This window comes from Cantharellus anzutake (assembly GCF_015039405.1).
Source record: "Cantharellus anzutake strain C23 chromosome Unknown EI90scaffold_2, whole genome shotgun sequence".
NCBI lineage: Eukaryota > Fungi > Basidiomycota > Agaricomycetes > Cantharellales > Hydnaceae > Cantharellus > Cantharellus anzutake.
Window position 1 is genome coordinate 424133 of NW_024066952.1, and position 27100 is coordinate 451232.

At 49.0% G+C, this 27100-nt stretch overlaps 11 protein-coding genes across 11 annotated transcripts; 6 read left to right on the forward strand and 5 right to left on the reverse strand.

The window, feature by feature from the left end:
• Positions 1-49: 49 nt before the first annotated feature.
• EI90DRAFT_2987863 (Saccharopine dehydrogenase-domain-containing protein) lies at positions 50-2355 on the forward strand. The gene is made up of 8 exons (XM_039056026.1): positions 50-358; positions 439-674; positions 738-812; positions 875-1140; positions 1194-1486; positions 1549-1604; positions 1675-1805; positions 1890-2355. Exons 1-8 carry the CDS (start codon positions 311-313, stop codon positions 2081-2083), a joined length of 1299 nt encoding a protein of 432 aa, XP_038923142.1. The 5' UTR covers positions 50-310; the 3' UTR covers positions 2084-2355.
• Positions 2356-2403: 48 nt separating this feature from the next.
• Positions 2404-3364, reverse strand: EI90DRAFT_3029934 (uncharacterized protein). The gene has a single exon (XM_039058172.1). The coding sequence runs from the start codon at positions 3236-3238 to the stop codon at positions 2783-2785; it is 456 nt and encodes a 151-aa protein (XP_038923143.1). The 5' UTR covers positions 3239-3364; the 3' UTR covers positions 2404-2782.
• A 110-nt stretch (positions 3365-3474) lies between these two features.
• On the forward strand, positions 3475-7334 carry EI90DRAFT_2964448 (glycoside hydrolase family 31 protein). Its single transcript, XM_039055488.1, has 8 exons — positions 3475-4305; positions 4371-5002; positions 5057-5323; positions 5383-5484; positions 5541-5739; positions 5796-6039; positions 6095-6236; positions 6296-7334. Exons 1-8 carry the CDS (start codon positions 3549-3551, stop codon positions 6926-6928), a joined length of 2976 nt encoding a protein of 991 aa, XP_038923144.1. The 5' UTR covers positions 3475-3548; the 3' UTR covers positions 6929-7334.
• A 159-nt stretch (positions 7335-7493) lies between these two features.
• Positions 7494-8614, reverse strand: EI90DRAFT_3029940 (uncharacterized protein). The gene is given in 7 exon segments (XM_039058173.1): positions 7494-7591; positions 7721-8236; positions 8285-8335; positions 8394-8408; positions 8428-8438; positions 8484-8515; positions 8586-8614. 2 exon segments carry the CDS (start codon positions 8333-8335, stop codon positions 7742-7744), a joined length of 546 nt encoding a protein of 181 aa, XP_038923145.1. The 5' UTR covers positions 8394-8408; positions 8428-8438; positions 8484-8515; positions 8586-8614; the 3' UTR covers positions 7494-7591; positions 7721-7741.
• A 506-nt stretch (positions 8615-9120) lies between these two features.
• Positions 9121-10839, forward strand: EI90DRAFT_3284841 (uncharacterized protein; the record flags this gene model as incomplete). Its single annotated transcript, XM_039066944.1, has 7 exons — positions 9121-9209; positions 9243-9302; positions 9506-9652; positions 9771-9846; positions 9959-9988; positions 10041-10071; positions 10120-10839. 7 exons carry the CDS (start codon positions 9121-9123, stop codon positions 10422-10424), a joined length of 738 nt encoding a protein of 245 aa, XP_038923146.1. The 3' UTR covers positions 10425-10839.
• On the forward strand, positions 10577-11378 carry EI90DRAFT_3029944 (uncharacterized protein). Its single transcript, XM_039058174.1, has 3 exons — positions 10577-10725; positions 10781-11174; positions 11228-11378. The coding sequence occupies exons 1-2, from the start codon at positions 10585-10587 to the stop codon at positions 11168-11170; spliced, it is 531 nt and encodes a 176-aa protein (XP_038923147.1). The 5' UTR covers positions 10577-10584; the 3' UTR covers positions 11171-11174; positions 11228-11378.
• A 4736-nt stretch (positions 11379-16114) lies between these two features.
• Positions 16115-16865, forward strand: EI90DRAFT_3011205 (uncharacterized protein; the record flags this gene model as incomplete). Its single annotated transcript, XM_039056450.1, has 4 exons — positions 16115-16136; positions 16298-16320; positions 16485-16523; positions 16638-16865. The coding sequence occupies 4 exons, from the start codon at positions 16115-16117 to the stop codon at positions 16863-16865; spliced, it is 312 nt and encodes a 103-aa protein (XP_038923148.1).
• A 1476-nt stretch (positions 16866-18341) lies between these two features.
• EI90DRAFT_3029951 (uncharacterized protein) lies at positions 18342-18830 on the forward strand. The gene has a single exon (XM_039058175.1). The coding sequence runs from the start codon at positions 18494-18496 to the stop codon at positions 18692-18694; it is 201 nt and encodes a 66-aa protein (XP_038923149.1). The 5' UTR covers positions 18342-18493; the 3' UTR covers positions 18695-18830.
• EI90DRAFT_3115266 (uncharacterized protein) lies at positions 18708-20170 on the reverse strand (the record flags this gene model as incomplete). The annotated part of the gene is made up of 2 exons (XM_039062762.1): positions 18708-19983; positions 20040-20170. The coding sequence occupies 2 exons, from the start codon at positions 20168-20170 to the stop codon at positions 18708-18710; spliced, it is 1407 nt and encodes a 468-aa protein (XP_038923150.1).
• Positions 20171-20575: 405 nt separating this feature from the next.
• Positions 20576-23394, reverse strand: EI90DRAFT_3011207 (uncharacterized protein; the record flags this gene model as incomplete). Its single annotated transcript, XM_039056451.1, has 5 exons — positions 20576-22142; positions 22243-22268; positions 22432-22698; positions 22894-23008; positions 23060-23394. 5 exons carry the CDS (start codon positions 23392-23394, stop codon positions 20576-20578), a joined length of 2310 nt encoding a protein of 769 aa, XP_038923151.1.
• A 1999-nt stretch (positions 23395-25393) lies between these two features.
• EI90DRAFT_2964452 (uncharacterized protein) lies at positions 25394-27002 on the reverse strand (the record flags this gene model as incomplete). The annotated part of the gene is made up of 4 exons (XM_039055489.1): positions 25394-25908; positions 25990-26129; positions 26241-26648; positions 26817-27002. 4 exons carry the CDS (start codon positions 27000-27002, stop codon positions 25527-25529), a joined length of 1116 nt encoding a protein of 371 aa, XP_038923152.1. The 3' UTR covers positions 25394-25526.
• Between the last annotated feature and the right edge of the window lie 98 nt (positions 27003-27100).

Genomic DNA, 27100 nt, shown 5'->3' on the forward strand with positions numbered 1-27100 from the left:
TTGGGTGGGGCATTCAATTGATTTTTTGCCCGTGGGAAAATGCGTGGCCACTACTCTGGTCTGGGATGACAGTGGCCGCAAGCTCACCATTCAGTCTGAGGGGAACCCTGATATATAACAAATGTGGCTTGGTATTGAATCCAATGAAAGCAAGTGGATTCGGAATTTAGCGTAGCTCCCACTGGCTTGAGAACCACACTTGTCCCTTCTCACCTCCTCACATATAGCTTTGCCTCCCTCGAGCTTCTCACAACAACTATCAACCATCTAGGAACCAGGACGAGCATTGGCGTGATATTCTCTAGCTATTATGAGCACTGACGAGATCATACTTGTCGTCGGGGCAACCGGTTATACGGTATGCCGATTGTCGAGTGGGCTTGCGCTGAAATACCGTCTTTTCTCAACAAATTCCACGGGTGGTTTGACCATCATCAGGGCCGCCTCGTAGTAGAGAACCTTACAAAACATTCAAACCGGTCGTTCAAACTACAGCTTGGGGGTCGCTCGGCGTCGAAATTGAACGCGCTGGTCTCGGAACTGGGCCTTAAAGGGGTGGAAACTGTCGTTGTTGATACGTTGAAGGAGGATCAGGTCAACAAAGCTGTACAGGGCGCTTCTGTTGTCATCGCTTGTGCTGGTCCATTTCATCGCTGTGGAACCCTTGTCCTTGCGTGAGTTGTTTCCCCCGTTGCTGTCCCGAAGGAGGGGGTCTAACTGTATATTTGGAAATCAAGTGCATGCGCCCGTTATGGAAAGCATTATACTGATATCACAGGCGAGCCCTGGTGGATCGAGGAGATGATAAAGAAGTGAGATTCCTCTTCCTCGCCGCCCTTCTCTCATCCGAAATCCCATTATAAATGTTATCCAGATACGATTACCTTGCGTTCAAATCGGGTGCCACTATTGTCCCATCCGGAGCTTTCGACTCCGTTCCTTCTGATCTTCTCGCGTTTGTCGGAGTTCAGAAATTGAAGGAAGTCGCCGGACTGGACGTGAAAGTCGGAAAGAGTATTACTGGACACGCAGTGCAAGGCGGGGTTTCTGGGGGGACGTGGACTACACTTACAAGCGCTTTCGACGAAGTCCCTTCCTCAGTCATTGCCAAAGCAATTGAACCTTTCACACTGAGCCCTGGTGCGTCATTTTTTATGCCATAAGGGATTAGACTCGTTTTTATTTCTTTTCAGTCAAGGGGACTTCGACAGGCGGTCGAAAGTTATTCTTTTCCTTCCCCAAGGAACTCGGCCTTCGCACTCATGGGTCTTTGTTTTTCATGGCTTTTACGAACATTAGTATCGTTCAACGAACCTGGGGGTTATACGAGTCGGGACAGTACAGCGATAAACCAACAACGGAATTGAAGTATGGAGATTCCTTTGAGTACGAGGAATTCATGGTGCTCCCGGGTAGCAAAATCTTGAGCTACTTCTTTTCCATTTTCCTGCTGTGGGGACTCTTGCTCTTGTATACCTTCCCTCCAGTATGTCACATTCCATGCCGATATTGGAGCAATCGTTACTTATTTTCTAATACCCCTGAAAGGCGAGATGGCTTGCTCACCGCTGGGGACCGAAAGCGGGCTCGGGACCTTCCGAAGAGTGGGCAATTACGCTGTTTTGACACGATGTCGGTCGTGTGACTAATCGACCTCCAAATCCTAATATCTAGAGTGAGGAAAAATGGACGGTATCGTGGGACCAACATCACTTCCTCAATACCATCGCCTTCATCGCCTGTCACGCGATACGTGAAGTCAACATTCAAAGGAACGAATGATCCTGGATATGGATTAGGCGCTGGTACGTTCGCTATATTTACTCTCAAGTCAAAGATTTCTCATCTTTCAAAAAAAAAAAAAATCCACTCGCTGCCTCATATCTTAGTGATGGTATCAGAGATTGCGCTTGCGCTGCTTCCCTCCGCTCGTTCCAAACTTACTCCTATTGGACAAAAAGGTGGAGTTCTCACCCCGATGAGCGCTCTTGGCTTTACGTTGGTAGAGAGGTTGAATGCCACAGATCGGATTACGATCGAATCTGAAGAAATCGTTCCTAGCCGGACCCGAAAAACACAGTGAACAAGTACCAAAAGTTGGTTTGTTGGTCCAGTATTCTACTGTTTTCTTGATTGCTCTGCGCTGGCTGTGATTGTGCTTCCGAATGCTTGCTATTCTAGATGAACTACATTTAGAAAACGGATCTCTTGTGTTACGTGAGATTTGATATTGACAATATTGGTATATGTCGCATTCGTGAGCCACAACGCTTGGCTATGACTCTACCTTGGACCAATCGATGGTTCCACGCCTTCATCGATCAGATTCTGTGGGACATTGGGCGAATTTGTAGGTCGGAGCGATGTGCAGGTCTCTTCGTCCCGGGGGGGGGGGGGAGGGGATTTCGTGCTGAAGCAGTCAGCAGGTTAGGAACGACCAGATTGTGCGTATCCTTCTCCGAAAATGTCTAACCTGCGCAGGCACACCTTTGGTCAGAATCATACTTCGGAGGGTTCTGCCCGAGCTTGGCCGAGGATCCTGTCATTTTGTGGCCGATCTCAATTCGATCGGCTTGACAGGGGTTAAGGCCACAAAAACCCAATCCTGACTGGTCGTTTCCAACCTCATTTTCCCTCCAGTTTAAGCCTCAAATCGCGGCCGTCTGCTGCGACCATGATCAACGCACGGGTGACGGGATGAGCTGTGAAGATTTTATCATCGTTATCAGGGTAACAGCCCGGGTCTTTAGTCGATCCATTGAGCCTGCGACAATTTGAGTTCTCAACAGGCTCTGCGATGTTGGGTCACAAAGGCCGCCTTGGGAAAATATCTGAACCCAACGTCCAGGCTCCAGCTTGCTGGGCGTTCAGTGTCCAAGCTGCATGCAGTTATTTCGGAACTAGGCCGTAAAGAGGTGCAGCCTATCATTTCTGAACGTTCAAGGGAGACCGTACCAATTAAGGAGCTAGAGCTTCTTTTGGCTTGGCTGGGAAGTTTAGCGCATGTGCTCATCATAAAAAGGATTTTACTGATACCACGGGCGAGTGCTGGTGGATTAAGGGGATGGGTAACAAGTGAGTCTTTCCTGCGTCGTTGGATGCTAGCCAGGAACAGACATGGTGTCCAAGGAGGGTTCCTCTTCCCTCCGCTCGTTCTAAACTTATGCATATCGGGAAGGAGGTGAGATTGATTCTCACCCCAATGAGTGCCCTTGGGTTTGGTGGAAAGATTGAACATGATGGACTGAACTATGATTGAGTCTAGGGAAGTCGTCGCCCCGCGTGAGGGCTTAAAGACGACCCCTGACAAATTCAAATAGAGCCGCGTCTGTTGCAGGATGATTTCCCTCTCCGTTGCTTTCTGGCTGCTATTTGGATGCTACGTATATCTCAGAACTTGTTTAATGATTGGTGCGCTTCATACCACTTTGAGAACTTGGCCACATCTAAGCGCCGTCAATCGCCAGCTGCCGCGGACTATTCCGATCACGTTCGCGTGGCGCTAATTAGCTGTTGAGTACATTGAAACGTGGAGAAACGCGCCTCCAATGCGCGTCATCACGCTTCTCCTAAATTCCATCCTCCCAGGAACGATACTTTTATCTCATGCCTTCAAAGCACACGATTTTAAGACCTGTTCACAATCCGCATTTTGTCGACGTGGAAGGGCCTTAGCTCAACGTGCATCTGAAAATGCATCATGGTCATCCCCTTATCATATTGACGCAGAAACTGTTTCCTTTTCACCTTCTCAATCTTCACTGACTGCTCGAGTAACGTCCTTCCTCTACCCCGAAATTCACTTTCAACTTCAAGTGGATATTCTGAAAAATGGAGTTGTTCGAGTTCGCATGGACGAGATTGGCGGGTTGAGGAAACGCTATGATGAAGCTGCTTCTTGGGCACTTATCTCAGAACCTGCATTGAGGGATGATGACCTTAACTGGGTTGGATTTAAGAAGGGGAAGAAAGGTGGGGTTGTCAAAGCCGCTTACGGAGGGGTGGAGTTGGCTATTTCATATTCGCCTTTGAAGATCACCCTTCTTAGGAATGGTCGTGAGGAGGTGGTGCTGAACGGACGTGGATTGTTGCATATGGAACATTTCAGGAACAAGCCCAATCAAACCGATGAAGGCGAGGAGCGGCCATCAGAACTGGAAGGTGAAGGGGGGGAAGGGATTGAAGGGACTAGAGAGCAAACTGTGTTGAAGGAGCCAGCAAACGGTAATGCCTGGTTCGAGGGAGAGGAAAAGGATGGGTATTGGGAAGAAACCTTCTTGTCTTGGACGGACAGTAAGCCTAAAGGTAAGCAGCTTCAGTCTTTCACCAAATACAAATACGAGATCTCTCATCCCATATACAACGTGTAGGCCCCGAGTCTCTATCCCTCGATGTTGACTTCCCAAACCATGGTCATGTTTATGGTATCCCACAGCATGCTGCGTCCCTCTCGCTGCCTTCAACTATCGGTGCAAATCCGCACTTCTCAGACCCTTTCCGTCTTTACAACGGTGATGTATTTGAGTACGACGCCGATTCCCCCGTTTCGCTCTATGGCTCCATTCCTTTGATGCACGCTCACTCTGCTGAATCTACCGTCGGTATCTTTAATGCCCTGGCATCCGAAACGTGGATTGACATTCTTGGCTCTCCAACCAATACATCCATCGCAACCCATTGGATTTCAGAATCTGGAATTCTTGACTTATTCATCTTGCCCGGTCCCACGCCAGACGATGTTTTCGCTCAATATGCTTCTTTAACTGGGACGACTCCACTTCCTGCACATTTCGCCATTGCTCATCATCAGTGCCGATGGAACTATGTTTCCTCTGATGATGTGCGTACTGTCTCTAAGAGATTCGATGAAGATGATATGCCTGTGGATGTTATCTGGCTGGACATCGAATATTCTGAGGAACACAAGTACTTTATTTGGGATGAAAAGACGTTCCCTGATCCTGTTGAGATGGCTAATGACGTTGCCTCCGTTGGTAGGAAGGTTTGTTCCATCCTTTTGGTTGTGTTGCGACGACTAGAACTTCGAACGGATTAGATGGTAGTCATCATCGATCCCCATCTGAAGAGAACTTCAGACTATCCAGTCTTCGCTGAGGCAGAAGCCAAGAAGATTCTTGTGAAGAAAGCAAATGGGGAGGATTACGAAGGCTGGTGTTGGTCGGGAAGCTCAGCATGGGTTGATTTCTTTCATCCCGACAGTTGGGAGTGGTGGCATAAGCTTTTTAGTCTTACTGGGAAGACCGAAGGTTGGAGATGGGCGAAGAGTACAGATACGATCTTTATTTGGAATGATATGAATGAGGTAATGCAACTCAGATCCTAGCGCTGTTTCCCAGCTAACGCTGAAGTATTTTCGTTTAGCCTTCTGTCTTTAATGGTCCCGAGATTACGATGCCGAAAGATAGTATTCATTATGGTGGTTGGGAGCACCGTGATGTTCACAATATCAATGGAATGCTTTACGTGAGCTTCTTTCGCTTTAGAATGCGTAGTTGCATTCATTGTACGCTTCCCATTAGCATAATCAAACATCTCAAGCTGTAATGAGACGAGGAACGGAACTCAAGAGACCATTCGTGCTCTCTCGATCTTTCTTCGCTGGTTCACAACGCTTTGGCGCTATCTGGACTGGTGACAACTTGGGGACCTGGGAACATATGGCCGTCGGGATTCCAATGACCCTTAGTAACGGCATTGCTGGCATGACTTTCGCTGGGGGTACGCGGCCGATTCCTTGGCTCTTGAACCGCCTGACTTAGACTTTGTTTCTCTAGCGGACGTTGGTGGATTTTTCGGCAACCCTGACGTCGAGATGCTTGTGCGCTGGTACCAAGTTGGAGCCTTTGGTCCGTTCTTCCGCGCACATGCGCACATTGATACGAAGCGACGAGAGCCTTACCTCTACAATGAGCCTCACAAGTCAATGTTCCGGGATATTCTCCGACTTCGGTATTCGCTACTTCCTATGTGGTATACAGCTTTCCGAGAGACAAGCGTAACCGGGCTTCCTCTCCTACGGTATATTTCCCCCCAATAATCTCAGTACAATATACTAATGTTCACGGTCTGATAGCCCCCACTATGTGGTCTTTCCCAAGGACACTCGTGGTTTTGCGATCGATGATCAGTATTATGTTGGCAGTTCGGGTTTGCTTGTCAAGCCTGTGACCAGTCCAGGAGCAGAAACCGCCGACGTCTACCTCGCTGAAGATGAAGTATGAGTTGCGCGAGTTGGCATCCGGATCCTATAACTAATTACTACCCTGACTCACAGGTCTACTACGATTACTTCGATCGTCAGGTCTATCGGGGTGCCGCCTCTGGTACGACCGTGACCGTCCCTGCACCTCTTTCTAAAATTCCACTACTCCGCCGAGGTGGTTCGATTATCTCCACTCGTCAAAGACCCCGTCGCGCATCGCCTCTGATGAAGAACGATCCTTTCACTCTTACTATCGCTCTCGACAGGTCCGGGACCTCTGCCAAGGGCGACCTATACTTGGATGACGGCGAAACTTATGCATTTGAGAAAGGTGAACTCGCCTGGCGTGGATTCAGAATCAGCCCAGAACACAACAAGAAGAACTCTCCACTTGTTCTTCATAGCGAAGATCTCGTCACCCTTCACAAGGGCAATGACGTTGTTGATGGCGTCCAGATCAAATCCTGGGATCCCCGGAACGCCTTCGCACAGAGTATAGCTCGCGTATATGTGGAGAGGATTGCAGTGTTAGGATTAGAAAAGGAACCCAAGAGCGTAAATGTTGTCGGAGGGAAAGGCTTGGAATGGACTTTCTCGAAGGGGACTGGAGCGAAGGGGAAGAAAACTGGAGTAGCCAGTGCGCTGACAATCAAAGCACCTGGGGTGCTCGTCGTTGAGGATTGGCAAATCAGAATTGAGTTGTAGACTATATACAAAGCTAAGCGCTAATGGAGTTAGGTTCATTGCATTGCAAGAGGGCGGCGAGCATTGCTGGGAGCTAGTAGCCGGGCGCGCCCGGCCTCCCCAACGTACTTATATATGCAAGGAGCACAAATGGTCATGGAGATAAGGTATTTGGTATGCTCAAACTACCCATCGAGATAACACCAAAGTCCGTCCATTCGATTGCCCATACCGTCGTGAGTCGGGATTGCCTTGACATAGGCCCGATGAAGATAGGAATGCTTTATAATAGAAGTCCCAGGCCCAAATAGTCCGTTTGGGCATGCACAGAAGCATCAAGGAGGCTATCATTTTAGGTGCCACTGTCCACGGCGCCAGTGTCTGAGGGGCTACCGCGGTAGGACGGGCGATGAACTCAAAGATTACTATGACACGGATGCATAGCATAGGTTCTACGACGTCGCTGGACAGACTTGGGCTTCCTAGAAATAACTCTTATTCTCTGCTTTCTTTCGAATACGTGTCAGCTCCACTTGCACTAATATCTTCTCCTTTTACCCTTCACCGAATCGTGCCTTCATCATTCCCTCCCTTTGAACCATAATTGATTCGTGAACATAAGCATCGCATGCAGTGCGCGAAGCATGCCAAACACGCGCTTTAGTATCTACAGCGGACTGTGAGAAAAAAAGAACAGAGGCGGCATGCAGGCGAACATTTCTAACCGACGCTGCCGATGTTCGCCTTTCAGTGGCAATCACCAGGTAAGTTTAAGCGTGAACACATTGCAGATCTGAACAAATGCTGAGATACTCACAGATATCCACTGGTGTATCATAGCTGGGGGTCCCTTTCATCGCCTCTGGAATTGTCCCGCTCAAGGACGATCTGATACGAGCCTGGGAAACGTAAGAGGACGTAACGGCTGAATCGCAGGAAATCCGCTAAGGATTCTTCGAACGGTTGAGGGTTAGGAAGGGTGGGAACGCCTCCTACATAGTCGGGGCGTTCGGTCGAGCGGCTTTGCGCAGAAACGCTAGCAAGATCAGGAGCGCCAGACTGATTCTGCAACTCGATGGGGAACGTAGGAGCAAAGACCCCAAGGGAGGCTGCGAAGTTGGGTACGGTTGGCGTAGCTTGGACTTCATTGCTTAGAATTGGCGAGCTTCCGGTCAACACCCCATCGAATGCTACTGCTTGGGGGATATCAATCGAACTTGATTGATGGTGTGATGTTCCAATGGCCGATGCGGTGGCCGCTAATGAACACGCATATCGAAGTCCCCCGCACTCTGAGCAAATGTTGGCGTGACTCCCTGGTGTACAAGCCTGCCAATGTTGTTGAGAATGGCGACCGAATCAGAGATGATACGCTACCTTATGCCGCATTCGGCAACTGGTACATTTGAGTTTGCGAGAGCCAGGCATCCGGACTGAAAGTAAGGCAGGTAAGTAAACTAGTAAGGTACGAGCCAGTAGACGAGGCAAGTGAGACGCGGGCAGACTAGGTAAGTAGAAAATGAGTAAGTAGCAAACTAGTACAAGAGGTAAGTTAAGACCTCACGATTAAGGTGTACCAGGGTAATGAGTGATGAATGGACTATTCGTAAGTCTACTTATACAACCCAGACTTTATGTTTGTGGTGTGGCAGCGCGCAAGGTAACAATCAGTTTGCGCGTGGATGACACAAAGTAAGGCGCGCCGCGGAGCACGCAAAGCAAAACCATCACCGGTGACTGTACACAACAGCAAGGCAGTGCATGCTGCGCGCTTGGAATGGACTTTCTCGAAGGGGACTGGAGCGAAGGGGAAGAAAACTGGAGTCCTCGTTGAGGATTGGCAAATCAGAATTGAGTTGTAGATTATATACAAAGCTAAGCGCTGATGGAGCTGTTCATGGCGTTGCAAGAGGGCGAGGAGCATTATTGCTAGGGGCAGATTCGGTCATAAAGGGGCAAATATGCGCAGGCCCATCCGTCAGCATACATTTATAGGAACACATGGAGATGAGGTATTTGGCATGCTTATGTAAGCTGTTCATCGATAAAACACCAAAGTCCATTCGAACGCCCATATATATCCTGATTGTCTTGAGACTGGCCCGATGCAGATAGGGATGCTTTAGAAGTCCCCAAATAGTGCGTTGGGCACGCACAGAAGCATCAAGGAGACTATCATTCTAGGGGTTGTTCGGGCCCAAGAATGAGATAGCATGCGTGATGAATTCGAAGATGACTATGACACGGATACATTTTCGCATGCAGTGTCTCTGTATAACTTAGTCGCGTTCCCCGCTGACTCGTAAGTATCCCGTGTCCTCCCCCATTGCTCTAGCTTTGTCAGTCTGTTTCCAATTTGCATCCCCGCTGTTCGTATTTCGCTGACAATCACCAGGTAGGTTAAGCGTGAACACATTGTAGACCTAAACAATCGTTGAGATACTCACGGATATTCACAGGTAAATCATAGGTTCCTTCCATCACCTCTGAAGTTATCTCGCTCCAAGACGATTTGATACGATCCGGGAAAACGTAAGAGGACATAACGGGTGAACCGTAGGAAGTCCGCTAATGATTCTTCGTCTGACTGAGGACCAGGAAGGGTGGGGGCACCCCCTACATGGTCGAGGCGTTCAGTCATCCGGCCTTGCGCAGAAATGCCGGCAAAGTCAGGAGGGCCAGACTGATTCTGCAACTCGACGGGGAGCATAGGAGCGAAGGTCCCAAGGGAGGCTGCGAAGTCCGGTAAGGCTGATGTGGCTTGGACCCCATTGTTTAGACCTGGCGAATTTCCGGTCAACGCCCCGTCGAACGCTGCTGCACCAGAAACTTGGGGAATATGAATCGAACTTGATTGATGTAGTGATGTTCCAATGGTCGATGTGGTGGCTGCTAATGAACACGCATATTGCAGCCTCTCGCATTCGGCACAAATGTTGGTGTGACTTCCCGGGGTACACGCCTGCTGATGTTGTTGATAATAGCGACTGAATCAGAGATGATACGCTACCTTATGCCTCATGCGGCAATTACTACATCTGATTTTTTGAGAGACTGGCATCTGAGGCGCGAGTAGACGAGGTAAGTAGAAAATGAGGAAACAGAAAACTAGTGCAGAGACCCTTATATTTAGGGTGTTAGTGGTAGGGCAGCGGCCCAGGGTGGTGAGTGAGTTTACTTATAACGTAGACCTTATATTTATGGTGTGGCAGCAGCCAAGGTAACAGTCAGTTTGCGCGTAGAGAACCAAAGTAAGGCGCGCCGCGCGAGCGCGCAAGGAAAGCCATCACTGATGACTGTACACAATGGCAAGGCAATGCATGCTATGCTGGGCGCGAACCGAACGTATGGAATAGGCAATGCACAGCGCGCCGCGCAAATTGAAACTAGGGTAGCAACTACGCAAAGACGCAAGGAAATGTCGTGGTTGCGTGATTTTCTTGATGTGATCGGACACGTGTCAGCGCGGGTTTTCACAGGCCGCTATATTGCACCGGCAAAAAACCGCTCCTCATAGGCGCGGCGCGCGGCGCGCCAACCACGAGCCGATCAGGCCTTCGCGCGCCAGCGCTACGGACTGGACAGTTGTCATGCTTCACGAGCAATCGCGCTGTGTTGGAGAAAGCATGCATATAAAGCAGTTCCCCTCATCCATAAACCAACGTATCAACTTACCTATGGACCAAAGTATCAACTTGCCACCGCGTACCAACTTACCACTTCTGACTGGAGACAGCATGCCCCGCTGGCCAATGCTTGGCCGATGCGATGCTTGCGATGGATGTTCAAAATTGAGCCTGAGATGTGAACGCTGCCATGCATGTTTATTCACATAGTCCTGATTTATCTTCTGACTCCTTTGTCCATGCGTAGCAGGGAGACCATGTGCCTACCCACGCAGAACTTTACGTGGCCAGTAGAGGCGAAACAACTCAACACAATGTTCTACATCGCGGCGAAGGGCCCACACCCTTGCCCGCTTACGCTGGCATCGAAATCGTTGTGGATTGCGTTGTACGCGACCCTTCGGACCCCCCCATAATCCTCACCGAATATCCCAATTGCACGTTGAAATCCTTTAATACCACCCTTTCCTTGGACTTCCTTCAAGATCCGATGGTGAAGGAGTACATGGCTACCTTCTCCAAGCGCCACCCTACTCTGAGAAGGATCGTGATCAAGATGGACAATCAATTTGTTCCTTCTAACCAGACGACCCATCAGTCGCACGCCAGTGCCAAGGATGTGCGCAGTCATCTGTAGACTGGTGAGTCTTGTTTGACCGAATTGATTGGTGACTGACTGTCCCTAACGTCATAGCATCTGACTTTCCACAACAGGATGATACGTCATGCCTCGGATTGTGGCGGAGTTATTTGGCTTAATTGATTCCAACCTGTAAGGCGTTACCGCTCACATAACCCGTTTCTCTGTGTGTATAAGCCAAAAGACGAACTAGTTAGATAGCGAAAGAGCCCCTCTTGTACCTATTCTGACAACCAATCAAGTTCGTTGGCCAGTGACTGTTGGAATACAAGTCATAGTCGGGATCCCACATCTGACGCTGTGCTGTTGACCGACATCCCACTATTCCGACACCGCCTCCCCGATGTGACCGTGCGTCCGTCGATCTATAGCATAGCCCCGATGTAGTATAAATACACAATTAGCTAGGCTTAATAAAGATCATCTTTTGGTCTTACCTCAGGTCCCTTCGTTATAGCGCGAGTGTAGCTGCAAGCGCTACGTCACTAACTGACTAGTCTTTACAACAGTGACTTACCTGCGTGACCCAGTGAGTTCTAGCCTCCCTGCTCGATTGTCGGCATCGCCCGACCTGAAAAGCTCACACAACCGATACGTAATGAAAAATATACTTTGAGCGTTCATTTTGAGACGCCATTGATGCATATATGCCCAGCAGGCGGGTTAATCGGAGCGGGACGTCTTCAGTCTGGTTTGAAAAGAGACGAAGTCAAAGATATATATACAGTCATTCACGTGCCAATGGTTCACACCCCTCAATGGTTCATTTGCATGTAACATCCTTATTTCGCCCCGGGATTTTTTTATTTTTTGCACACTTATATATTATAACTATGGCTATGGCTACGCAAAAGTTTGACCAAATCGGACATGAAATGAAAGAGTGATAGCAGTTGTTCAACGAGTTAACGGTGCACACAAAAATTATGCATCTTGCACACTCCAAGAACATGACTATGACATCGCAGTGTGTCCTACAGCTTGGTGTGTTACCAAGGAACAGAAGGCCACTGGCGCATGTGCCCATGTTTGTTTGTTGTGGTGAATGAGCACTTGTCAGACTTGGGTTTACTGTACTCACACGACCAACAACCGGTTCCCACGGCCTCCGGCAATTGCCGGAGGCACCCAATCCAGTGTTGCACGGACATTGTCCCAAATGGTCACATGGTCCGAAATCCGAATGTCTGATTCAGTAGACGATGTTTTTCCCATGGTCCCATGGTCCGATCAGCATCCGTTGGCTGAAGCGTGTCAAGCACCCATTTTCCATGTAATGAATTTTTATAAGACTCCGATGTCCAAATGCTGCATTTGTCTATCTTTGCGGAATCAAGAACAACTTCCCATGCACATACCATGACGGTCTTTTGCTTCCAGCCCTAGTTCACCGCGTCGGGAGCATGCAATAAAAACCTAGGGTACAATCCTAAGTGTTTCATCTCTCTTTCTCACCCTGCTTGACACCTGGGATGGGCCGCAAAAGCCCCTTGCGTCAGTGGTTTCTCGACCTCGAGGAGAAGATTGGAAACAATAAAAGCCACACTATTCACAAATGCAATTTTTGCATAAATGCCCAAACGGCAAGACTGGAGGAGGAGAACTTCCGTGAGTTTACAGCTGGTTCAGCACCTCGTCACTCACTTAGTCAACTTCATATGAGAGGTAAACTCCCCATCCGTCCATGCACTTTGTGTGAATGCTAACATCAGACTCTAACAGCAATCCCTCTTTGCTCTGAGATACAGGGCTCTGTTGAACGGCTTGCACGTCATATTGAAACCTGTGAGCATGCAACCACAGATGCGCATGCAATGGGGAAAACTTGGCTTGATCAACATCTCCCTGGCCGACAACTTCGCCTCAACTTGCCTTTACTCCAAATTTCACCTGCCGCTAGTCCCTTGATATCTCCTCATTCACCTACATCCCATTCCCCCGGGCATTCACCATCTCCAACACATCTTACACCCCCTTTACAAATTGGCCGGCGCGGTAGCTATTCATCTTTGTCTGAGGGAATTTCCGATATCCCCCCGCTCCCCAAGAAGCAACAGGAGGATCTAGAAAGACAGTTTCTCCGCGTTATAATCTCTGCTGGGATATCATTCCGACTGCCTGACGACCCCGAAATGGTGAAGTTTGTGCACATGCTCAACCCTGCATTCAAGCTACCGCAACGAAACAAAGTTTCAGGACCTCTTCTCTCAGCGGAGTTCGAGTCTATTCAAAATTGCCTCACTGACATGATGTGCAGTGCCTATGCCACTGGCCAATGTGATGGCTGGCGTGACACATCTCGGAATCATCTCATCGCATTCATGGTTTCTGCAAACCATATGGTATATCCTCTCTTCACTGTGTAAAGGGTTAATTCACTCATATCTATACCCAGGTTCGGATGACACATGTCCATAACACATCCGGCTCGCGCAAGACTGCTGACAACCTCTTCAAGTTAATGCTTCAAGAGAAGACTTTTATCGAAGAGAAACTTGGGCTCAAACTCATTGGTTGGGTCTCTGATGCTTCGGGAGAGTCACGCGCAGCACGGAAAATGCTCAAACAAAATTTCCCTCGGCTAATCACAGTTGACTGTTATGCACACCAAGTCCGTCCCTACCTCTTCTACTATTTGAGTGTTAACAGTCCTCAATAGGTTCAGTTGGTGCTTGGTGATTACATCAAACAGTCTGATAGTGTCAAGTTGCGCATGGCACAAGCAAGTGAGATTGTGAACTGGTTTAATAACCATTCTCTTGCGCTTCATCTTCTGTACTCTGAGCAGAAGACTCTTCCGGAGTTCACTGGGACAGCAAAGACCCTCATCCGTGGGTGTATTACTCGGTGGTCTTCACATGTGATGTCACTCCAGCGATTATTGGACTTAAAGAGACCTCTCAAAAGTATCATTATCAAATCGAGTGATAACATACTGATGGCTGCGGGCACAAGGCGGGAAATGATCAACAAAGCACAACAGATCATTGATACAATCAATAATGAAAACTTTTGGAATGATATTCGACAGTAAGTGTTTGCGCGATTCTGACAATTTGTCTAATATAGAGTTCCACATTAGGATTACCGATGATATCACCCCCTTAGCCATTGCTGTGAATGTATGTCAGGCCTCAACAACGCGTGCCGATCAGGTTGCCTTGATCTTTGGACGACTGTATAAACATTACACGGATATAAACACTGCCCTAGATCTCCTTCCCCGCTCTATTGCACCAACTTCAACTGTCCATGCAGTCCTTAGGAGTCTTGAAACTCGATGGGCAAAAATAGATCATTCTTTCTTCATTGTTGCCGTCACTCTCAATCCCTTTGTGAAGCGAAGATTATTCAATCCAAACCTTTCTAATTTGCGGCTTGTCACTCTAATGGAAGAGGTTTACTGCCGAGTCTTTGAAACCAATGAAGCTGCAAGCAATCTTGGACCGCGCGCAATTGCATACTTGACATCAACTCACGATGTTTTTGGATACCCGGGTGGAGATTGGACTCGCAGTAACATATGTAAGCGGATCCCGGTTAGTTCTTGTATCTCAGCACTAGTGAAGTGCTCTTATCTCAGAATATTTTCATAGGATTTTAATCCTTTAATGGCATGGCTCAACGCTCCGCAAGATGATCCACTTGCGAAATTAGCCATTTTGGTTCTGTCGCTTGTTTGCAATTCCGCGGACACTGAGCGGTTCTTCTCAGTGACAGGTGACACAAAGGATCCTTCGCGTAATCGCCTCTCAGTAGAGAAGATGGTGATGTCCTCTGCCATCAAATTGGAATTAAATCGCCAGCATGCACTTCAAGGCACTTACCGAAGACACATGCGGCGCTCTTTTGGGCTGGCACCTTCAGATAGGGATCAAGACCCCACCGGATCCCGCTTAGACCCTGAGCTTTCATGTCCAACGGCCATCCCTCAGGAGGAGTATCACAGTTTTCACAATTTACAGGTTTCTCTGCTTTCAGACCTTTCGGCAGACTGTGATATTCAAGTTCCCAGCTTGTCCTCTGTGAGTTTCATAGCACATATTGCTAGGTATCATGTTTATGGAAAACTCCAGCAGGTAGCAAGCAGTAGTGTTAAGCTTCGCGATATCTTTAATTTGGCATTGGATGGTGAATGGGATCTCTATTGGTTCCAGGCAAAGGATAATTTGGCAGCTGAGATGGAGATTGAAGATTTGGTTACGAGGACATGTAATCAAGAATTAGATTCTAGTATAGCTGGCGTTGCGGGGTGGGAGGTTCAAGATGTGGCATAGTCCTATTGGTAAATCCGATAATGCCGGCTTACATCCGTATTTTGGACCTCCGAGACAATTGACCCAAGTCGGAAGCACCACGAGATTGCAAATGGTCTGATTCAATGTCTGATTGTGTCATGTGCAACACTGACCCAATCAATTCAGTTGTGTTGATTTTTAATTCAATCCAAAACCTTCGTGTGACGCGTGACCGGTTGTTGGTCGTGTTAGTACAGTACATCCGAGTTAATTTCCAAATTCAGTACCTCAAATTTATTGCTTTCTGTGCCTGCTGCTTTCACCAGAATCAGTAATGGCCCACTCCCTGAGAATAAAAGCAGCTCAAGCAGTAGAGCAAATATTCTGCAAACCCTTGCTTCATACCATATTACTGAATTATCGGTTCGGCATGTAATTGTCACACCATGTCACACTGAACCATTGAGCCGGGAAAGCACCATGCATTTCCTTGTCTGCTTTTATTCTCGTTCATTTTTCATCCATTTCTTTATATCTCTCGGTAATATGTACATACCCAGCCTGGCTACTATCCATCGTAAAAAATTTGTATTTGGTTTTGATCCAATGTCATAGTCTCAAAATTACAAAATGTGAACTGGGCCCGTGAATAACTGTATAGCAGGGACATATTGCAAAACTAGACTCGTGCTTGCTCACGACCATGGAAGCAGCGAAGTACGCAGGTATGGATGAGAGTTAAGTGAGAGCCTGGGCCCTCTGGATCTGGCTCTGCCATGGGGCAGCGCGAGTCGGAACGAGATTCCGACTCACAGTTGACTAGTATGCATGGTCGCTATTGTACGGGGCTACAAACGAGTGCTCAGTCATCAACCATTACGCTAAGCAAGATTTGTAGAGGATATGAAGGTCTGCAGATGACTGATTGAGATCTTGTGCTTCAACCCAAACGTGCAAGAGAACCACTAAGCGAGCAATTAAGCCTGAATGCCAACAACGCGCCAGGGAACTAACCTGCCCATCGCGACCCCCCCACTCAAGCGAGACAGGAGTAGCTTCGACACCTCTGCCAGGTCCGCCCCGGCCCGAGGACTTCGATTACAGAATCCAAGGTATGTTCAAGCGAACACCAGTGCTCCAACGTTTCAAAAAAGGTCCAACAAACCTAAAATAACGCTAGGGACTACGCCATTACCATCGTTCTGCTCTTCTCACCCCGAATGTAGATGATGCAACCATTTCACTGGATGGGCCTTCCCGCGCTCGTTGGACGCCCTGTTGCCCCGGCTGCGAAAGTCACTGACCACCCAGGGGAAGACCCCTTCCCCTGGGGCATTATGATCGCAGACCTAAGGTACCGCGAAGCAGCAACCTTCCTCTACCAGTTCTGGATTTCCAAGGCGTTCAGTTCTTACCCTGCGACGAACTTCATCTCCGACTGGATAGGCAACTGAGCCTTCGTGACCAACATGCCCGCCATCATTGAGTGCCTCAAAAAACCGGTATCGGCCAGTACCCAAGTAAAACGGTCCGAGTAACTTCGCGCTTCGCCGTCACCCCTCCGCTGTCCGACGTCGTTACCTTTGTCGTTGTTCCTTGCCCTTGCGCTGCCTGACGTCGTCACCATTTTATAAACAATGGACGTTGAATCCTACTGAATCTAACGATTATGTAGAGCACGTAACTGCAAGTAACTCACTTCCTTTCAATTCAGATGTGGACACTGTTATCAGGGCACGTACTGGAGTTCTAATACGCCCTGTCAACGTGAGAAAACACGGCAGTGAAGCCACGCAACCCTCGTGGTGACCAATGCCAGGCAGACCCGGAAATCGCAACCGGTGACCTCCGCATTCCCCCAAACATGGCTGTGGTTCGCCCCGAATTTCATTATCTCACCCTCCCCTTTGCTCATAATCCACTCTCTCAAACTTACTCTCGCCTATCTAGTTCTGATCTTGTGGATGACATTATCCTGCGCCTTCGCTCTCAGTTCCCTTTGTTGCGGAACCGACCTCGAAACATGTACTCGGCATTATTTGTGCCGACGATTCTATCTCAGGAGTCAAGCTACTAAGCCGGTTTTACATCCTCGCACATAATCAATCACCCAAGCCTTAATGAAAAGCGGGGATCAGGAGACCGTTCGTATTCTCCAGATCATTCTGTGTTGGTCCACAGCACTTTGGCAGCTTATTGGTGGCATGATTCTCTCAGGATGCGCGCATTTAATCCCTTAGTCCTTGAACCGACTGACGGACGCACTATTTTTCTGGCGGATGTTTTGGCAATGCGGATGTTGGGGTGTTTGTGGAGGAATCCAATTGGAGCCTTTGGTCCGTTCCTGCCACTTCGCCGTCTCGTCAAAGACATCGTCGCGCGTTTCTCATGAAGAACGTTCCCTTCACTCTTACTACTGCTCGGGTCCTCTGCCCCTGAGGGCGGCCTTTGCCTTGATGACGACGGAACTTAGGCATCGAGAAAGGCGAACTCGCCTGGTGGGGATTCAGCATGTCCATAACACAGCAGGAGGATTGTTCCACTTGTTCTGGGTGGCGAAGATCTCGTCACCTTTTGTAAGAGCAATAGCGTTGATGGCGTCCAGATCAAAGCCTGGAATCCTGAGAATCCATTCACATAGGGTATAGTAGAGAAAATCGTGGTCCCAGAATTCCAAGAGCATGTTTGTTGTTAAGACGGGACTGGGGCAAGGGGGAGGCCAGGCCGATGTACTCACAATCGCAGCACCTGGTGTACTCGTGAAAATTAGTGGATCAGAATTGAGCTGTGGATTATTATATATGGAGGCAAACCTCAGGGCTAGTGGAGCTACTCATCACGGTGCAATATAACAGAGAACATTGCTGGGGGCTGGTCCGGTCGTGAGGGGCCAGTACGACAAGTTGCACCACAGTACTGCGGGTGATGAAATATATATTCATAAGTACATTAAGGAATAGGTTCAAACAACTGTGAAGAAATGCGGAAGGATTAATTGCGGTGTTCAATCCATGTTCATCGCTTGTCCGTGCTGCAAGAAACATCGGAAAAGTGTGCAGAAGTGTGACTTGAGAGAGCCCTGATGGTTAGAGTTCCACGTCTTGACCACCTGGCAATCCATCCTACCCCCGAGATGCGCATTGCTCCAACCATCCACGGAATTCGTGTGCCTCCCCCCTCGACGTTGGGATTCATTGACTATACAGACATTCCCGGATTTGGCATCTTTCTTGAGCTGTCCATGGATATAAGATCAAAGTTCGTCCGGACGTTCATGTTGTAGGAAGATCCATACGCTAATGATAAATGGCATCGAAACATGGGGATTGCAACTCTAAGAGCAGGCCCGAATCTTTCGATGAGAAACGCGGGCGTTTGGCTAACGGCTTGACCATTCGGGCGGGTTGCGCAGAAGGGATGGTTGAGCTAGTAATAGAAGCTCCAGGAGGCGGGTTGGGACTGTCTCCAAATAGGATCTTCGACGACGATTGAGAAGCGAGGTGATATGCTTTAGACGCCCCAAGACAGTCCGTTTGGGCAGACACAGAAGCAATAAGGAAGCCATTGTTCCGGACATCCTGCGCGCCAGTGTCTGGGGATCTTAAGATAAGAGAATCGTTGTCGCCGTTGTCAGCAGGTGAGTTGCAGACCTCATGCCTATCCACGGACATATAAATACTACTTTTATCACCGTGCCCTGAAAATTGAGCAGACATTGAAGCACCAAGAAAAGGATTATTCTGGGTATGGTGATGAGCGCCAATGTCTGGAGAGCTTGAGATATGAGAAATGTTGTCATCCCTCCCAGTGAGTGCGTCAGAGATTTCGTGCATATCCACCGACATATCAATATTGTTTATGTCACCGCACGCCGGAGACTCCAAATCACCCAGAACTTCAGGTCGAGCAAGACAGAAATCGTAGGAGCCTCCAATAGATAAACCTGACATGCTTTTCTCTAACCCTGCGATAGTGTAAGCTTGTGGAGAATATGTAGATGTGCCAGAACTGAGAGAATAGTTAGAGTGGTACTGAGAGCTGAAGAGAGAAGACGTCGCGCTGAGGGATGTTGACAAGAAGGAAACGGAGCGATCCGCTGCGTGACCAATGTTGTCAGCGTACTGCACATCAAGATTTGGAGTAATTTCACCATTGGATTCCAATGGAGATGATGCACCTGCAGACCCTGTTGGAGGTGAATGGATAGCATGGCATCCCCCGACGAAATCTAGAGCGACTGAATTGGGCGAAGATGAAGGGATGACATCTCCGGTGTCCAGCGACTCTTCGTCCTGAGAGGAATACGCTCCTCCTAAATCATATGGATCAATCTCCCACTCATCTAAGGAGTGCGGAGGATCAGCGCCTCCGAAGCATGGTTGGACAAAGTAAAGTTCGTGAAAAGAGCCGTAATCGATGATGGCAAGATCCTCCGGAGTTTCCTCCCCCGTTATGAACAGATATCCATGAGAGAAGACGTCAACAAGATTGATCGGACGAGGGGTTTTCACGATCGCAGATGGCGTTTCACCATTTCCAAGATCTAAGCTGAATAGCATGTCATCTAGAGCGCTACTCGAAGATTTTCCTTCAGTACCAGGGCGTTAAGATGTAAATACAGAACATACCACTCGATATCTTTAAGAAAAAGAGACATTTGTATCGCAAATTCGAACTCAGGGGTCACCCGAGGACCTCGAAGAGAAAAGTAGTCCGTGACGAAGTCATGGTGCTGATGTTCAGTGTGGGTTTGGTCCATTGTGCGCGTAGCTGGGCGCGGTGTTGCAAGATGAAGAGGCTGGAGAGTAATTCGTGCTCAAGTACGCGTCGCGAAACCGCGTTGACGAGACACAGATCGTTTTGTTGGACTCCAGAAATGTGTTTGGGATGGCGACTCTGAAACAGCATCTCGGATCCAGAACGACGTCATAATATCTTCTGTCGAGAATCGACCCGAGACGTGGTAGGCTTTTTACATCATACATAGGCTAAGCACAAAGATTTTATAGCCTTGGACTCTCCTGTATGCAAATTAGAACAGTGCAGATACTAGCTAGGCGACTTTCTTTGAGCCTCGACACATGAGCCGAGTGAGATAGAGGATACCGTGAACTACTCCTGCACTCGAGCGAATGTGCAACCACCGACATACTCTGCCCACGCTTCAAGTTGAATCAGCGGCGTGACGGCTAGCCATAATCGAGTCTATCTCCGCCTTCAGCAGTTCAACGGACCACTGATGGTTTGATTCCACAAGTCGTCTGCCCCGTAAAGACTCCGAAACCTCGATCATCCAACGCAGATGCAACTCGAGCGCTTCGGAATACTGAACACAGTCACTCTCGTACAAGTGTCGGTAAAGCGTAAGAGCCCTCGTTGCTGGCTGCAACGCGAAATTGAGTTGACGATGCTTGGAGTAGTGAACCGCGAGATTACGCAAAGCATTTGCCAAAGGGAATCTCCATTGTTTGGGGATCTGTGCGAATTTTCCACGCATTTCTTCAACACCTTCAACAATTGATGCCTCCTCCAGAACAGAATCAGAGAACTTCGTGTCTTGCTGATCCTGGTTATGGGTGTCAGAGCCGACGCAAATAGATGCGACCCATCGGAGATGAGATATGTAAGCAGCACAATGAGACGTTGGATTATTGTGGTAAAGGCGGCGATAGAGCGTTAAGGCACGTAATCCGGGTCCCACTGCGTTCACATGTCCGTCGAGAGCTAGGTGACGGGCTTGAGATTCGAGGACATTCGCTAATCTGACGCGGTGAAGCTGGGGATCCAAAGTATAAAGGATTTGACACTGCTCAACGGCTTCCTGGCTGCAGTCTCGGGCTTCTTCAACCATAATCAATTGGCCACACAGCAGAGAGTGTTGTTGCAGTTGTGAGATGAGGTCCAAGTGGACAGCGGTGGGGTTCGAATTGAAAGCCTCCCGTGTCAAAAATAGGGCATCAGATGAATACGTAAAGGCGGAAGTTAAGTCGCCAAGCTCAATGTGAAGATCAGCCAGTGCCCGAAGTGTCCTGGCATAGTTGATAGAATGAGTATCACGCTGTTTCTCCATGAGAGACCTCCAGAGGGCCGAACTTTCTTCCAACCACTCTCTCCGCTCTTGTAAGCATTCAGACAACCCAAGCAAGTGGCTGGCACGCCAATGAAGGCTACATGCCAGACCGACGGCCGACTGGTCGTCACCATGCGCCCGGTGAGCGGCTTCAGAGATTGCAAGAAGCTCTCGATCAAGACGCTCCACTTCGTCACGGCGACCAAGCTTGAACAAAATCCCACTTAGCGCTTCTATCGCCACTGGAAGAATCGTGTCGACTTTGTGATTTCGCGCCACCCAAACTGAGTAGCGATAGGCATCAAGAGCCTCATCTAAGCGATTCAGGCCCTCCAGCGAGCGACCCAGGAGGAGTCGAAGGTGCGAATCCAGATAGAGTGCTTGCTTGGACCCACGCCTAATGTCACGAAGACGACTAAGGCTAGCGATGCACCTAGTACGGGCCAGTTCGGTACGATTGGCTTGGAGGAGGCTTTCTGCAACTCGCAGATCATTGCTGATGATGATCTCCCTGCCCTTCCGACTTCGTATTTGGCGCCCACCGAAGAAATCTTTGCGTAGGGCCTTCCGCATGAAGAGACTCGAGGACGCTGTCCCGGACCATATAACTCTGTAAGCCATCTGAAATTCTGTACAACGGTCCACAACATTGGCAACATTTCTGCGAGCAAAAAATCGACAGTTTTCAGATAAAAGTCGATATTTGTAACTCGTATATGAAATGGTTTTGAGGTGTTGTGCCAAGTCGTTCAACCACATACATTTGAGGGATGTCGCTGTTCCAGGACTAGGAATAATGGTGGCAAGCTCGTCCGCGGGGTCGAAGAGAAGACTTTCCTTCGAAAGTCCAAATGAAATCGATTCTCTCAGTAGAGCCCCCCAACAATCGGAGAAAATGAGTCATTTTGAGGCATGTACCATAAGCGCTTAAGCCTCGCCCCTCGCTCCACCCGAACGGCGGTCGTGAAATCAACACCACGCATGACAGAGCGGAAGCAGAAAACGGCGAACTCATGATGAAGCATGCCGTGTCCGCGGTATAAATGAACGCTTTGCAGAGGACCTGTGATGGATATGACGGACGATGACTGCGATGCATGTTGAAGACACTCAATGAAGTGATGAATAGGATAGGTTCGACTGCGATCAATCCTTCTTGTCTTAAGCATAAATTCTTCTGCGAAAGTGTACGTAGGAGCACTAGGTCCATCTATGGCCTAAAAAGACAGGGATCAGAGATTATCACATTCGTCGGATGGGCCCTGACACCTGCCACGACTTGTCCAGCTTCGACATCAGTGGTAGAGACATCATGAGTCCGGTTTGAAGGATATAGTGAGCTATCTATCTGACCCTGGTCCCATAGCAGGTAAGTGTGTCGAACTAATAATGAAGAATCACGGCGCACTTACTGGAGCTTCAAGCCACCAAGTATTTAATTCTGTCCGGAAATTTTCAAGCTGCACTCCCGTCACCTTCATCGACTGATCCATTGGATGGAAGGATGACTTAAATTTCGCTACGATTCTGTGGAGCAACCTCGCAAGGGACCCGATGAGATGTCAAGGGAAAGCTCACTGATCGATCCTTTCCAGCTCTGTTTGTATTTTCCATCTCCCCCGATTGGCCATCGATGGGTCTCCCCGAATCATCCTTTGGATCATCCGCATCTCTTCCATGACCCCCGACAACGATCCCAAAGTTTCATGGGCCATGTTACGGCGCGCGCGGCGCCCCAGTCGAGCACCGATCCCAGCGAGCCCTTTCGTAAACAGATCAAAAAGTACCCAATTGTAGATGGCTTTCTCGGTTTCGATAAATCTTCGATTGATCTTTTGTGCATAATCGAGCAGTTCTTGGCGTGTCTGTCGAATGATTGGTGTCAGTGCGCCTGACAAAGTTTCGTCCTCCATAACTTAAAGGTGGTCCAAAAGCCGAGAACAGAGAAGGGCTACAGGGTTGGACGAAGTGCTGAGTGTTCTGTCGCTCGCGCCTTAACAGAAAGCTGTGTTCCGATACTAGGGAACTAGGCGAGTGGCTGGCCGGCCATTTAATCCGAGCCTCGCGCTAAAGCCCTAGAATAGTCACAGGAAGCATCACTGCCGTGACAAGCAACGATGAGAGGCAATCCATAAACCGATCAAATTTCGGGTGGGGGCGAAGGATTCAATTCATTTGGGATTCTCCGGTCAGGTATATATTCTGCACCACCCTCGCCACACACAATTCCGATGAGCATCATTGCTCTGCCGCTGCCAGAAACGATTGAGTGCTGAAGATTGAGATTTGTTTGCCTCAAGCTTGTCAAGCTTGTGCCCCGATAGAGACTTGAACCCAATGCCACAATGTCGTGGAATCACTCCCCAGACCCGTCGGCACTTCAGTGTGTGTCATCTTTATTTGATATTTTGCTTCTGACCATTCGACACCATCTGGAAGTGGGCTCACTTGCATATCCTCCGACCCTCGAATTACGATAGAACAGTCTGATGAGTTCTCAACTAGCCGCAAGTCTCTCTGGAGCTTTGTCAGGTATCTGTTTCCATCTCAGGCTGCATCATCTCACGTTTGCGACATCCTCTTGGATAACTGGCATTACTTGGAACCTGTTATGCTCACAACATATATAAAATTGGGGTAGCGATGCAACATTGCTCTTGTCAGTTGGAAGCTCAGGTTTTCCAGCATGCGGAGTGAGCGAAAGAGGCCTCAAAGCCGAATTTGACGAACATCAAATACTTTTGGGGGTCTGGGGACAATTGGAGGCGTCACGGCTCGGAGAGTAACCATCTGAATCCAACGAAAGAGCGGGAATTACAAACTCTGTACCAGACATCGGACGGCACAGTTACGCGAGGGTTGCCTCGACACCGCGTCGACACTGAAAAAGACTTATAAATTCAGCATGGAAGCGGAGCGCACTTGTGGTGATAATAGTGCATTTGTCGACCGTCACGTCCAGCCATGGGATGTCCCAAGCTTAGTATTGCAGTCCTCGTCACTCACGCTTCAAAATCTAAATCTAGACGTGTCAAAGTGACGCTCCCATCAGGGGCGATGCGTTCTGCTCCAGGAGTAATGACTGTATAATCTATGTACTGATTCTGTTGCAAGCCCAGGCAACGAGTCTGCTCAAACTCGGGCTCGCACCATACTCTGTTATCAGTCTTGTTCCGGCGGTACCATGCTTTCCATCGCCATTGACTGGGCTTGTCCATAATTGCCACTTTGGAGACTTACCTACGACTATTCCATCACCGCTTCATATTGACCGATACAATGTAATCGTACGCCAAATCTCAGAAGGCGACATGTAGCGGGTACTTGCCGCAACAAGCGGTGCCACGCGGGTGATTTCGCAGGATCTATAGTCTCTGGATCTTGGTGGATGAATTGCCCCGTGCCCCCAATCTGTTTGACCCATTTGATCGGGTATCGATCATTGCAGCCGAACAGAAGTGGCCTTCAAGACTGCAAACTTGATCTCAATGTGTTTCGCCTTCTGGCGCATCACCTTGGTTTCCGGAGGATCGGCACTGCCGTCAATGGCGGAGGCGACTTTGCATCGCTGCCAGTGATTTGTGTTCGTGGAGGTGGCTGAATTTCTCTGTTTTTTTTTTTTTTTTTGCGTGGCCGACGACAATAGGAGACTCTGACGTAGCATTGTTCTCTGCCTGCGGTAACTGCGATCGCAGGGTACTGGGCCAACATAACCGCTTCCTGGGAAGACGGGTTCATTGCACCCATGGAGGACTCGGATGGCTCATTTTTCGACCCTCTTACGTGAAATCAGCAGCAATCTGTCGTGTTTCTCTGGAAGGTGATGCGTTAACCCGTGTTCCTCCGCCTGTTCGTCACCAGAAGCACCCCCCACTGGGCAGCGTTTGAAACGTCGCGGGTGGAACCATGAACCCCGTAGACGATAAATGTATGTTGTTCAAACAATAACTACCCTGAAAATGGAACCTAGTCTATACACGAATGTCATTAATGCAGGAATTGCGAAAAGATGTGCGTGATGATCTCGATAAAATAAGTATATGCTTCAAGAGGTCACACCGTCTGGTGAGTTCTCAAATAGAGTTAGCAGCCTCAAAACCCCGCTCCCTGCACCATCCCCGACGAACTCTACATGCTTGAACACGTGCCCTTGATCCTTCAAATGATCAATCACCATATCCCGAAATCCCTTCACACCAACAAGACTCCCACCAAAGCAAAGGATACTGTCCGACGCCTCTGGGCCACCTTCAACGATGGGGGCAAGATTTTGAGTGATGAGACGCGCAGTATGAAATGATGATGTGCGAAGAATGTCCAAAGCGGTGGGATCGCCGTCCGACAAGGCTGATTGGAAAACAATAGGGGTCAATGTCGAAACTCGTGCCTTGCGCTCCATTTCGAGGTAAAAGGGACGGGGTGACGTTCTCGGAGGTGTTGCCTTGTTGGACAGGGTTTTATGTCCACTTGGATATGATTTGGCAATCAGTGGCAGGGAGCCCACAGACGGATGAGCACGACTGTAGCTGTTGTAGGGAGGATCAGGGGCGTAAACAACGGTAAGAATGTCGGGGCCGGAACTGATGCCGAAGTGCTCGAAAATGCGGTGTTGCAAAGTAGGAGAACCGACAGGTTTCACACATGCGCTCTCCAATAACGTGAGGGAAGACGGTATGGGGCGGGAGGATGAAGTTGACGGCGAACTTTCAGAGGATAAAGAACGCATCCGTGCTGATCCCTGTGAAGGCGAGGACGAGACAGAAGGTGGGCTTGCTTGTTCATGGTCTGAATTGCCTAGAATGCGGCGCAAGGCCTCTCGACCAATATGATAACCACTTCCCTCATCCCCAAGGATCCAACCCCACCCTCCGGCGCGACTCACTCTCTGAAGGTGACCGCTTTCGCCCAGTCTGAAGGCTGTAGCTATGCATCCTGTCCCTGAGATAGCAATAATGGCTGTACGGACTTCAGGGAATTTGTATATTGGCGATGCCAGGAGTGTTGTGTCATTTTCGATGATGAGACGAGAGCCTGCAGGAATAGAAAGAAGCTTGGAAAAGAATGGTGTGAGGTCGAGGATGTCTTGCGGCCGATCCACTCCAGCTGCGCCAATCCACGCAGCCTTGAACAAGCAATCAGGATAGGACAAGGATAGTTTCTGGGTATGCTTGGGAATGCATTTGAATCTATCCGACGGCAAAAATGCTTCCGATGGCTTGGCATTGGTGGAAGAGTGAGGTCTATTGGCAATTGACTTAAGCCAAGAAGGCAGCCGGAAGACATTGGTAGGGGGAGTTGGGTTCGACGGTGGTGGCCTATCACCACTGATTGCCACGGTCGGCTCAATGGCCGCGAGGGCAGAGTCAACCGCGGTCCTGACCGAGGAGGAGAATATTGCAAATTCCGCATCTTTGAAGTTGGCTGGGCCGCCTGTCCCACGTCCTAGGATGTCACCCTTAGTGTTGGCGACAACGGCTGCGGCTTTGGTTCCCCCGCAATCGATGCAAAGGTAAAGCGCCATGAATGCGGAAATGCAGGGTTGTGGAAGAAACTTGCAGTTTCCTTTGATTTTAGTACGAGTGTGCAGGATACTTAGACGTGCCACATGGTCAGGTGAAA